This window comes from Parambassis ranga, chromosome 17 (genome assembly GCF_900634625.1).
Source record: "Parambassis ranga chromosome 17, fParRan2.1, whole genome shotgun sequence".
In the NCBI taxonomy this organism is placed as follows: Eukaryota; Metazoa; Chordata; class Actinopteri; family Ambassidae; genus Parambassis; species Parambassis ranga.
In genome coordinates, this window is record NC_041037.1 from 4,261,272 (window position 1) to 4,273,882 (window position 12,611).

Consider the following 12,611-nt stretch of genomic DNA (forward strand, 5'->3'; position numbering starts at 1 on the left):
TTATTTATGTTTGGAAAACTTGGTCCGGCACTTGTTCATATATGTCTCAAATCATAGATTTTTATAGTATTTTTATAACAGAGAGTGCATGGATTAAAACTGCTTTTTCACAAACATCTCAGTGACACTGAAAATGTTTCATCTTGCAGAACGTCTTTGAAAATATGTCAAGAGAAATGTAAGCAAAAATAATAAATAAAAGAGAGAGAGAAAGAATAACATTAAAGAAGGGGTCCCCGTGTAGTTATTACATTATATTTTAGATAAACTCTTAGGAGGATTGTACTTTGGAGTCAGAACAGATTTTCATAGACAACAAGTGAGTACGTTTTAAATACCAGGACACACCGTGAGTACTGGTATTCTTCATATGTAACTGTGGCTCATAACCCCGCCCCCTCGGACTGCTCGCTAATTGAAAACCAGCCCCTCTGTCCACCACTGCGCCATTGCCTGTTACGTTAGCTCGGAGGCTAGAAGAAAGCTAGCTCGCTGAAAAGGGGGCGAATCGGTACTGTTCCTAAAGGACGACCTAAAGTAACAATTTGAGTGATTTTACCGAAAGCAAGACATTTTACTCGTAAAGGTCGTGGTGAGTATTTTGTTCCCAGACATTTTTCATTTTTCCTTCCTTTTTCTTTTCTTTTTGGATTTTTTTCTACGATGCTTTTTCTATTTTGCGAGTGGACAGGACATTATGTGCTGGCTAGCGAGGTAGCTAGCTTAGCTAACTTGGAGACGCTCACCCCCCTCAAAAACGCTGGTTGTGGTTTTTAGAAACACGACGTTTTGGATGCACCTTAGCTACAGTTTCACCAATTTTTGCAAGTTGTTGTAGCTTTATTTTTGTATCGTTTATTGTGAAGACTTTTCCTTGATGGGACTGATTTGTTTTTGGCACGCTTTCCACCCAGCCGGCCAGCTAACGTTAGCGCTAGCTAACAACGTCAAAGGCTCCATTTGTTTGATAGTCGCAGCCTCATCCTGATGATTGATTACAGATTATTGACTACAGATTGATCAGAATTTTGCAGGTTTTGGGTTTTTGCAAGCAGAGGGACTGGTCTGGTTGCGATGTATTTTTTTTCCTCAATCTTTTTAAATGGTGGTTGGCTTAGCCATGCTAGCCGGCTTTGAGCCCCCGAGGCAGGAGCAGGGCCTGTATTTCACACTAAAGCCTGATGGTGGCGCTGTCGGTGTCCAGGCAGATGTGTTGTGGATGGTTTAGGTAAATTTTTGATAATCCCCAGATTTTGCTTTTTTGGGCTTTTCAGTCAGTTTGTTTTTTGTGAAGTAGATTTCCTCCGTTTTTCCCACCTTCTATGACGAGGAGATATTTTTCAGATTTTGAAAGCTTTGGACTCTCAGTGGCTTCAGTTTTATTGAATAACGTTACAAATACACATTTGATTAATTAAAACATTTAATGTGAAAGAGCATATTGGCTATTCATGTGTATTAAAAACATGTTTTACACTCACCCCCCCCCCCATGCTGCACACAAGCCCTCTTCTGTCCTTTTCATTAGATCTAATTATGTCCATAGATGATGTAAAATACAGTTTTAAACATTAATGAGCACTTGCATCTAGTGGCCCTATGAGTCATGTGAAATCTTCACATCCCAACCTATATCACATAAGAGTGCAAAGTTTCATGAAAGTGTGAATATGCTGGTTTAAATCTGCAGTGTCTCTGCTGCTGCATTACGTATGCTAATCATGCTGCATGTACTTGGTTGGGTTGTATAAGAGAACAGTAGTAGCCACTCCAAACTGAAATATGGTTGTGTGTTGAAACTATAGTTTATAAAGTACTAAATGAAATCTTGTTTTGGATTAGTGTAGTTTGGACGTATGGACCTAAGTGCACTGTTTTTATTGATTATGTATAAGTAGTTATGCTATTTTAGTCCCAGCTTTAGATTTGGATCTGTCCTGCATCCTACCTCCTCACATGGCTTATGTTTAGCAGCATTAGGTGTTGCATTCACATCCACAGTGGTGTAGTTGTGGTACCAAAGTGGCTAGTTGTTATGGAATGGGGGTTTTCACTGACTACACATGCACACCACCCAGGTAAGGCTTGGTACAAAATAACCCTGCTCAGCTTGACTGAGGTGTGTTTTCTGTCACCTCAGTATAAATCGCGAGGGGCGAAGGTGAAGGTCGAGACACCAGCCCAAACTGAACCCAGCCCACAGTGTCAAACATCAGACAGACGACAGCCCTGCACACAGACGCTATGGAGTGAGTGATGAATGTTAAAAACCACCCCCCCCTGTCAGCTGAGGGGGGGTGGGAGACTTGTTGATACCACTAATGTTTTAATGTTTTCTTAAAATCTAAAAAAATTTGGGCTACACACAAAGTTACTCTGATTACAGTGCACACAGCTCTAAGATCACTTAACTGTACAGCACTAGAGGAATCCAAATGTGAAGCCTGCAAGGTCCCTGCCTTAGAGAAGTCTCTTCTTCTATCAAAAGTAAAAAAAATATTAGATTTTACAAATGGTACATTATAGATAAATAATACAGTGTACCAGACAAATGCAATGGCACCAGCTGAGAGTAATCGGCACTAAATATTTCAGTATTATAGTCACAAGATTGCTCAATATTTAATTTAATTTTCAGATTATCAATAATGTCACAAAGAGTAATATGTAAAAATTGTGCCGCCCATCTCTAGACCTACAACACATCAAAGTTGAGCCTGGGAAAACCTCAAATGTGTGTTTTCACACAGATATGGTTGTTAGAATTAAAATACTTGTCTGTACATCAACAAGAAACGAGAGTGTGTGTAGTATCAAAGCTCTGCAGGGCTGCCTCACTATATGTCCAGCAATAAGAGCAAGCTTCTAATCATCGTTACACATTAACCAAAGTAGGCAGGTGATGAACAAGGATATTCAGCTGCAGCTTTGTCAAGCTAATGTTTAAACCCCTGGACCTCCTTTAGTGGAACTGTTTGGTGTGTTGTCTCAACGGAAGTCTGCTCTGTAGTAGAAATAATGTCTCATTTGCAGGGACAGGTAAAGACAAGACCCTTCAGTACACTTGTTTAGAGGCTGATCTATCACTGTTATGAGCATGTAGTATTGTGCATGTATTTCATTCTACACAAAGGTATTACAAGTGATTGAGCAGGACTCATCCTGGCTGTAGAATTCCACACTTGTTGATAACATCAACAGATGTTAAAGGCCTTTCTATCTTACGTTGAATATTTCACAAGAATATTATTAATTAAGGAACCAAAGGTGACCTTTTTATGTCCTGCAGATTCCTCCTGTCATCAGCTCTGCTTGTGTTATAATGACTCTATATAATATAATGTCTCTACAGCGTGGGACTTCATGGTCACATCAGAAGCAGTTCTGAGGGATGAATGTTTCTTATCATGCCACTAAATCTGCGACCTGTGTGTGTGTCTGTGTGTCTCTCTGCCAGTCGTTCACCCACCACCTCCAGCCTGATGTCCAGCAGCAACGTCACCAACAAGACGGACCCCCGCTCCCTCAACTCCCGGGTCTTCATTGGCAACCTTAACACCCTGCTGGTCACCAAGGCTGACGTCGAAGCCATTTTCTCTAAATATGGCAAGATTGTTGGCTGCTCCGTCCACAAGGGCTATGCCTTCGTTCAGTACGCCAATGAGAGGAACGCCCGATCTGCTGTCGGTGGGGAGGATGGGAGGATGATTGTTGGACAAGTACTAGGTGAGGACTGGGGGCTTTAATAGTTTGCCACTTTCATTATAATTTTCAAAAAATCATTGGCTTCATTTTTGAATTTGAACCTTTTTTTGCCACCTTTTTAAATAAAAATATATGTTTTAAGAAACATAAGAATACATTGCATAACTGTTTTGTTATCACCCAGACAATGTGTCCTCCGTAGGGCTGGGTATTACCATCAATTTCCTAGATCGATTCGATTTCGATTCTTAGGGTTTTAAATTGATTAATCACGATTCAATTCGATTCGATTCGATTCAATCTGAATCGATTCAATCTGCTCTTAAATAATGAAAATATACAATACGTTGCAAAATACACGTCTTTATTTTGTAAATTTGACAGTTCACATGTAACTGTAAACAAAACTGTCTTATCCTATTGTATTAAAAAAAGTGCAAATGTAAAAAGTGCTCATATGAATGTTGCAGAAAATTGCACTTTTTACATGAAAAAATTAGTATTAGTATTAAATATTAACAATCGTAGACAGTAAACTTAAACTGTCACACAGAGATCCTTGTTGAGGAAAAGGAGCTCATTGACATTTGCTGACTGTATTTTCATTCGTGTCACATCTTTCACAGATGTATACATCACGGGGATCACAGTTTCATTCAGATGTTTACGCTGCACCATAACGTAGTGTGGTTCGAGCATCTGAATGAGCTGCCGGAATCCTTCAGTTTCCACTGCCGAGTATGGGCGTAAATCTCTGCAAACAAAAGTTGCGATGGCCTCTGTTGTCTTTATGGGCCACGGAGACTCTGACGGTAATGCTGGCAGGTCCTTCAGTTTCTTTTGTTTTGCTCCGGGCGGTGTACTGTCGGAAGCTAAGTTTAGCGTAGTGTGGTACCTTGTCAGGTGGTTTCTGAGGTTTGTAGTAAACCTACAATAACTGAGCTCTGATTGGCATATCTTGCAAACTACCTTGGTTTTATCAAGCTCTTCGTCCTTTGTCCTTTTAAACTTGAAATGATTCCACACTTCGGATTTCATTTGGGATGGCTTGCCGAGCGGTGTTTTCCCTGCCTTAGCCATTTTGGCTGCGTGCCTGAATGACGCGACGTACGACTGCGCAGCTGCGTCATCACGCACCAGAGCGCTGAGGGAGGAAAATCACACAACACAAAAAAACTCGATCTCATGCCCTGTGAATCGATAGTGCAAAATTTAAATGGAATCGATCCGAAATCGATTAAATCGATTTTTTTACCCAGCCCTAGTCCTCCGTCACTGATCCTTAACTGTCTTTCCTCAGATATCAACCTGGCTGGAGAGCCCAAGCCACATAGATCAAAAACCACTAAACGCTCTGCTGGAGACATGTACAGGTCAGTTCCAGGTTACCAGCACATTAAAATACCAACACAATGAGTACAGATGCGGGAAAGAATGTCACATCGTCATATTTTCTCACTTCCTCTCCTGTGTTTTCATTCTTTAGCAGCAGCTCATCATTTGACCTCGACTATGATTTTCAAAGAGATTATTATGACAGGTGAGTCCACGTCAGAGAGATGCAACCAACATTGACAGGAAAAAAAACCCCAAATCTCAGAGTAACTTTTGTCACGTCTTGCCTGTGTGTGTGTCTTACTAGAATGTACTCCTACCCCTCCCGTGTCCCTGCACCCCCTCCCCCTCTGTCACGGGCTGTGATCCCATCCAAACGCCCGCGGGTCAGCCTGAGCGGAGGAAGCAGTCGGCGAACCAAAAGCAGCTTCTCCTCCTCATCTAAGAGCAGCCAGAGGACTTCATCCAGAACGAGTGAGGGTCTGCTCAGCTGTTTCCACAAGCTGTTATTATTTATGCTTTAGCTTTCAAACTCACCATGGGGTTTTAGGGTTCAGGAGATCCCCAACTTATAACGGGTTTATTTTATACCTCTTTTACTCTGATTGTTCAAAGATGATAACTCTAAGCCAATTAATCAGTCAACACTGACATAAAAATGAGTGACGGGGTAGTATAAACCAGCCATTTGAGCTGAACTTGTGTTCTGTCGGCATGTGCGAAGTCTCTCTTACCTTTCTCTTCTCTCCACAGTGAAAGTGGATGAGCTGCAAACCATCAAGCGGGAGTTGACCCAGATCAAAAGCAAAGTGGATGACCTGCTTGAGAGCCTGGAGCGCATGGAGAAGGACCACATGAAGAAGTCTGGTATGAGGGGAAAACTGTGTTATAATGGGAAAGGGAGAGAGATGTTAAAAGTACAGAAAGATCTGAAAGTCCTGGTTGTATTGGGTGTTTGAGTACAGATGATCACGATTGTGCCTCCTGTTTTTGCCAGAAGCTAAGAGCCTCAAAACGGAGCCTGGAGAGGTTACCTCACCTCCACACACAAGCAACAAGAAGGACGACTCGATGAAGAGAGAGAGGCAGAGCCAGGACATGAACGACTCAGACGATGAGGAGGAGGAAGAAGATGAGGAGGGAGACCTGCTGGAGGAGGATGAGGTTTGAAAAGGCGGACAAGTCACCAGTGGAAATGTTTGCAGAATCAGGCTTCACAAATTAGTCTAATGATTTTACTCTTATCCGCACTATGCAGGTGAAGAGAGATGACGAAGAGGAAGAAGAAGAGGAGGAAGGCGAGCACGTGGAAGGAGACGATGATGGTGACAGCGTGAACGGCGACGAGGATTCGTAGACACAGCAGCGCATGCGGCGTATTCGCAGCTTCCAGTAGGACCTCGGACTCCTGTTTTAACACTCATGTTGTAGATAGCAAAGCAAACGTGCACACACACACACACACACACAAACACACAGAGTGAGCATGGTGCACACACACTATTGTCACATTGTCCCTGAAGCTAAATTATTTTTGTTTCTTTGGTTTGCCAGTCGTCCGGTATTGCTGTAACAGGAATCGCTAGCTGTAGGTTTCGTTTTGTGTTTTTACTGCGTCTGTACTTGTCTTCAGAAAGAAGGCAGGAACATGGACTGTGGATGTTCTCAGAGACGACAGCTCGAAGGACATTCTTAACGCAAGGACGAAATATTCAGCTACAAAAGAGCGTTTTTAGGATCAGTGTGTTTGTTTTTCTCATCAGTGAGCTCATTTTGACCTTGTGTGTCTGTATGTTTATGTCAGTTTTTTATACTACGCGGTTTCAGTTTAACTGTAAAGTAATAAATTGCAATAAAATATTAAAATGGAACGGGTGCTGATGTGTTTCTGTAATTAGACAAACTCTGCTCCTAAAGCATGGAATTTGTAGTTATAGCTATATATATATATATATATATATATATATACTACAGGCTATTTAAACATATAAAGATAGTGGTGTGAGTATTCTGTAAACATCCATCATCCCACAGTATTTACTAGAGGTATGTGTGGTTTCAGTTTCACCATGTTTTCATCTTACCACCTATGGTTGTGGGAGTTTTTCTTAAATTAAATAAATCCCGTCCTTTTATATAATAACTTAGTGAGTTATATCAAATTCTTGTTAATAGACGTGCGTCATAGTGTAAGTCATATTATCAGAAAAAGACACATTATCTTAAGTCTCAATCACAGATTTGTAAAATCAGTCAACCTTACGGGAACGTTGTCAAATTGCACGACAGCTGTAGTAACTTTACAGATCTGCGACACTCTGTGAGTCATTGTTGCCACAAACAAGATTAAATCAAAAATTTTAGTTTTATTATAATTTCATTGTTGGATGAGCTCATCGCTCATTTCTTCTGCAGGTAGCTTATAGTCACAGTACATTCAAAGGATCGTCCTGAGTTGTCGGGTCTCTTTTTGTTAGTTTAGGTCTACTGCTGGGATCAGCATCCACCCAAATCTGTAAATTTACATTCACAAGCAAGTTAAAAAGATATGCCTGTAGTGACATATATATATATATATATATATATATATATATATATATATATAAAAACATGGGATAACTGGAGTCCTTAGAAAATGAAACAAAAACTGAGCTTCAAAAGCACATTAAATGTTTGCAAATTGACCGTCATTACGTCAGGTTTAAGTGTTTATCAGGTACAAAAAGTGAAAAAAACTTCAGACTTTTCTGAGTTAGTTCAGTAAAAACACTTCAGTAAATCAGCTGCATCTTCACTGAGTCAGAACATCTTCTGTAGACTCTCAGGCTGATTTCAGGAAGGACAGTGCGGGGACAGTCAGCAGGAGGAGCACAGCTGAAAGGAAGACAGGACAATCAATAAACAGCTGCTCACAAGAGTACTGATTGATTACAAATGACTGTTCCTGTGGTCATAGAAACCTCGAAAAGTGTCATCTGACCACATATCTCCAGCTCAAATAAATCATTTTACACCACAGTCAAATTGAAGTAACCAATCTAATTTGTAAGTTTAACAGTAAGATGCAAAAAACTCAGCTTGTGTAAATAAACGTTGCTATATTTTCAAAACAAAGTTTTCTTGCATTTCTTTAGGGCATCTATTAAACAGCTGAGAAAAGTCAAACCTGTCAGATTTTAGCCTCCCTGAATCTGCAGGCACTCTGCAGTGTGTGTGTGTGTGTGTTGTTTACCATGAGAGTGGAACGCATCACTGGCTCCTGATGTTGTTGTGACGTTGGGTGCCTGTGTTGCGTTCAGAACGTTGCTGGTTGGATCAGCAATGTTCAGGAGGCCGGTGGTCAGGCTGACGTTGAAGGTCCCGATACCATCTGAAGGACAACAACAGTGAGAAATGTCAACAAAAGTACCTGGAAAGCTTGTGTGTTGCGGATGTTGCTTTTAATCCACAGGTTTACTCACCTCCTCTTAAAGGTCCAGACCCAAGGAGGACAGAGAAGGTGGTGTCCTGGTTCCTGGACTGGGTGGCGTTGACATTGGGGACGTTGAACTCGCACTGGATCTTCTCACCTACTACCTGGCTTCTAATTTCTGTCACTGTCTAAAATGACAAACAATTGATTTTTTTACTATAACGTGTGTTAAAACCATCTGGCAGCCATTCATTGTTTGTTATAAATTGAAGCCTAAATTTCGTACTAGTTTTAAATAAGAAGAATATATAGATAATATTCAAGTGAAGCTGAAGCCTCACCCTGTTTGCTGAGGAGAGCTCGTTGTTGCTGTTGTTCCTGTTCACTGTCAGGAAGAGGAAGCTGCCATTGTTTGAGCTGTTTTGCGCGCAGACGAAAAGCATGGTGAAGCCCTGAGAAAAGATGCAGCGGTGAAAGGTTATCACACGATGGCCTCCTTAAAGTCAACACAACATCACAAAGAGTCCCTGTTAATGCTGAAAGATAGTCAATACAGTGATGAGAGTGTCCAGACTATGGCTGAGTTTCGAGCTCTCTTCTCTTCTGTGTGTAATTCTTTCATCTTCTTCCTCATTTGTGCTCAACTTGTGGCCTCCTGCATACTTCTTATAACATATTATCCTGTCAGCAACACAGAGGAGTGTGATGTAAACCAAATCTTGAAGTAAAGTTGATGAATAAGTAGAATTGTGGGTAATTTACAAGTGTATAAAATAACAAAACTGTTTCAATGTAGCTATAAAAGCAGCAACAGATGCTAAGCTTCAGGTAAAGGTGTTTGATTAAACCTTCTTGCATGACCTGAATACACTGAATAAACACCTTATTACATCCATAAATGCCACATGACATGCTGAACAGATGTTTGGTATTTGGACCATCAGGAGTAAATATTAATCCAGACCTATGAAAGCATAGCAGCATTACACTGCACACGGTGTGACAGTGATCCTGTATGATTACTGACTTGAATGTTTATTATGTTTATTAATGTTTCGAATTTATTAGGTTTTATTTTTATTTTACGCTTACTACTTTACCTTATTTTATATTTCTAACCTGTCTTTTTGAGTATACATGGAGCACCTGGAATGAAAGCAATTTCCCCCTGGGATCAATAAAGTATTTCTGATTCTGATTCTGATTCTGATTCACGCTGCCACCTTGCAAATCCTTCCATTATACGACTGGTTTATCTGGTTTCCTTTATCACTGGTACTTTCATTTTGTTTACTGTTATATACACACCCTGATGGAGATATGTGACCACAGTTGTTGACTGAACATGTCTCATAGTGTCTTACTGGGAATAAAGAGACTTTCAAATGCACACAAAGCATTTTACTGAACTGAATTTTAGTCACGAAATGTACAATAAAAGATTGATCATTTTAAGGATATTAACATTTTTGGTGCACAGCTGGAAGCTGTTAACACATTTTGCTGTGTCCTTGTGTTTGTGTATAGTGTCAGCACTTTTGTTTTTATGTTGCCTTGCAACACAAATAAATTCCCCTTGCTGTGCAAAATAACCGCAAAATGCAAAAAACATGCAAAATAACCTCTTTGCATAAATGTCACGCTGTTTTATTTTGTGTGTGTGTGCGTCGCACCTGAGATGCATTCACTGTGAGCCCGACTGCGATGTATCCGCTGGAGTTTCCGCTGAGTGCGAAGGACAGTGCGCTGCCATTGGGAGCAGCTCTTGAGGTGGTGTTGATAGATGTGAACAGACAGGGGCCGGTTCCTGCAGGGTCGCAGATTCTTGGCGTCTCCACACACAGTTTACTCACTCCACAGCCTGTCCGAGCGATGCTCACCTGGAGGACACACAAACACAGTCACTTGTTGCTGAGATTGCTGAGATTTTTTTTTTAAATCTGAGCTAAAACCTAAATGTAAAAAGAAATGCAACCAAACACGACAGTTCAGGTAGAAGTAGGCTCAAATAGTGAGTGATTTCCATGACCTGCGTGTTAAAAAGTCCAACTTTACAATAGAAATAAATATGTTTACTAAAAAATGCTTTGTGCCAAGCAAAAACTATGTTTGTTTTTGGTACCATCCATTCCGGCTCTACCAGTTTATCCATTAAAACGGAAAGTAGGTGGACTCAGTGGGTGATGTCCATCTTTTTTTAACAGTCTATAATAAAACCTGTGTAATGGAAACTGTTTTATAGACCCCATTATATAAATATTGTATCTGTGAATCAATATTTGAACCCTTAATAGGTACATATACCAAGGGATGGTTAAATAAACACAGTGTATTGGACCGAGAATACAAGGGTCACAGTGGCATTGTCATGTTATCTTACCGGGAAATGAATGAACACCAACCTGTGTCGTATTACTGGCTCCCTGCACACCGACTGCCATAAAAAGCACCAGTGTGGCGACAGACGTGATCGATCCTCTCTCCATTCCTGCCAGGAGGACACGTCAAACAAATAAATGTCTGCAACCAGCATACAGTGACACTTACACCTGACAGCTCTGAGGTTTTAACAATCACATGATTAAGCAAAAATAATAGTGAAAGTGAAGATCTACAGTGCTGTAGATAGATGTATAAATATTTATATATTCAAAAATGTCCAAAATTCACTCATAGTACGACATGTAGATACAATGACATACATATGATAAAGTGTAATTAAACAGACTATTTTGTCATCTCTTCCAATAACATCAGAGCTACACTAAAATTTCAGAAATTTGTATTGTAAAAAAACTTTAAATGACAATATTCTGCACGATATGATGAAAAACAAACATCTAGTTTTACTCATTTTAATTCTCAACATTTGAATATTCAGAATAATCCAAACTCAGACTTTGATTGGATGAAACATTCTCAGACTCACTTGATGCTGTGACGGTGTGAGTGTGGAACGCTGTGCTGTCCTCTCTTCAGCTGCTCCTGTCCCTCTGAGGGGGATTCATCCTCGCAGGGACGATTAAATCAGCTGATGTCAGCGCTGATGCACGGTGAGGGTGGTGACTACCTGCTCAGGGTGTGTCCCTCCTCGGTCTGTGTGCTACTGAGGCAGTTTCTCAAGAAAACCATTTAATCTCAGCTCACGGGGGAAAAAATGTTTCCGGTGGATTTATTCAAAAGGTTATTTTAGTTTTAGTTTAAATAACTGAACTGGAGATTTTAGTGTGATATTTGAAATAAAATGTTAATATTCCCCCAAGGTTAGGGGGAAGTTTACTTCATGATCTGTGCATGTAAACCATTTTTTTTGTTTATTTATCACAGAATATTGCTTTATGTAAATGAGGGCAAGGTGAATACAAATATAAACAGGTCAAAAAGAGAAGTAGATCAGAAAAAGAGAAGTCATTTTGTTTATTTTAACTGCATGAAAAAGGTTGAGGACAGGCAGGGAGTGACGTGCAGAAACCAGACTGTTCAGTCTTTTTGCCAAAGTCAAAGTTGATTTTCATCTTTCATTCCTGTCTAAGCTTTTGTTTTCTTCTGTTTCTGTACGGAAGTTTGTGTTCAGAAGTTTTGTTTTGTTTTTTTTTCCATCATCTACGTCAGAGCCACACAAGAAAAACACCACAAAAACAAAAAATGTATAAAACCAAACAATTATAAGCACAGAATTAATAAATAAAACCTACAATTGGACTTTTTATTTTAAAAAAAATATTATTTTTAACATCCCAAAATAGATCCACAGAAACTGCTTCCAACATTTTAATGTGGTATTAACGATATTAGCATTTTGTTAGCATTGAAAGGTTCGTTAGCAGTGTTGTTGGGGTGATGCTAGCTACACTTTTAGCTGTTAGCAGCTGCGCCCAGTGACGTTAACAACATATATTTGCTCCAATATCAAAAGCAGAATAATTTAATCAGTTAAAATGACATGTAACAACAAAACTATCAGATAATCACGTAAAGTGGATCCAAATTAATACGGAGCATAGCCACTATAAACCGTAGGCTACAGGCTAACGAAACATACATACCGGCAACATTTTACATTTAGCAAGCAAAGTGTGAGTAAAGCAAATGTTCTACTTCATGTTCTGCTTCAGTGAATATTGTTATCTGTCAAGCTGTGTGTTTAGTTTAATTGTGA

At 40.0% G+C, this 12,611-nt stretch overlaps 2 protein-coding genes across 9 annotated transcripts; one reads left to right on the forward strand and one right to left on the reverse strand.

Annotated features, from left to right (window-relative positions):
* The first annotated feature begins 453 nt into the window (after positions 1-453).
* Positions 454-6,911, forward strand: LOC114449931 (heterogeneous nuclear ribonucleoprotein C). Of its 8 annotated transcripts, none has more exons than XM_028427806.1 (9): positions 454-592; positions 2,141-2,249; positions 3,458-3,726; positions 5,006-5,078; positions 5,192-5,245; positions 5,348-5,520; positions 5,794-5,907; positions 6,038-6,204; positions 6,299-6,911. In XM_028427806.1, the coding sequence occupies exons 2-9, from the start codon at positions 2,245-2,247 to the stop codon at positions 6,395-6,397; spliced, it is 954 nt and encodes a 317-aa protein (XP_028283607.1). In that variant the 5' UTR covers positions 454-592; positions 2,141-2,244; the 3' UTR covers positions 6,398-6,911. The 8 variants fall into 8 exon arrangements, with proteins under 8 accessions (XP_028283607.1, XP_028283609.1, XP_028283611.1 ...); XM_028427808.1 differs by having other exon boundaries at positions 6,041-6,204; XM_028427810.1 differs by having other exon boundaries at positions 5,348-5,514.
* Positions 6,912-7,635: 724 nt separating this feature from the next.
* LOC114449333 (putative ferric-chelate reductase 1) lies at positions 7,636-11,479 on the reverse strand. Its single transcript, XM_028426911.1, has 7 exons — positions 11,382-11,479; positions 10,855-10,957; positions 10,126-10,332; positions 8,794-8,904; positions 8,502-8,640; positions 8,273-8,410; positions 7,636-7,914 (listed from the first exon to the last, which is right to left on the reverse strand). Exons 2-7 carry the CDS (start codon positions 10,936-10,938, stop codon positions 7,862-7,864), a joined length of 732 nt encoding a protein of 243 aa, XP_028282712.1. The 5' UTR covers positions 10,939-10,957; positions 11,382-11,479; the 3' UTR covers positions 7,636-7,861.
* Positions 11,480-12,611: the final 1,132 nt, after the last annotated feature.

Coding starts and splice junctions, on each gene's coding strand:
- LOC114449931 (XM_028427806.1), top strand. Junction 3,727..5,005: donor GATTGTTGGACAAGTACTAG/GTGAGGACTGGG, acceptor GTCTTTCCTCAG/ATATCAACCTGGCTGGAGAG. Junction 5,521..5,793: donor TTCATCCAGAACGAGTGAGG/GTCTGCTCAGCT, acceptor TTCTCTCCACAG/TGAAAGTGGATGAGCTGCAA.
- LOC114449333 (XM_028426911.1), bottom strand. CDS start 10,938: ATGGAGAGAGGATCGATCACGTCTGTCGCCACACTGGTGCTTTTTATG. Junction 8,411..8,501: donor GTCTGGACCTTTAAGAGGAG/GTGAGTAAACCT, acceptor GTTGTCCTTCAG/ATGGTATCGGGACCTTCAAC. Junction 7,915..8,272: donor TGATGCGTTCCACTCTCATG/GTAAACAACACA, acceptor TCTTCCTTTCAG/CTGTGCTCCTCCTGCTGACT.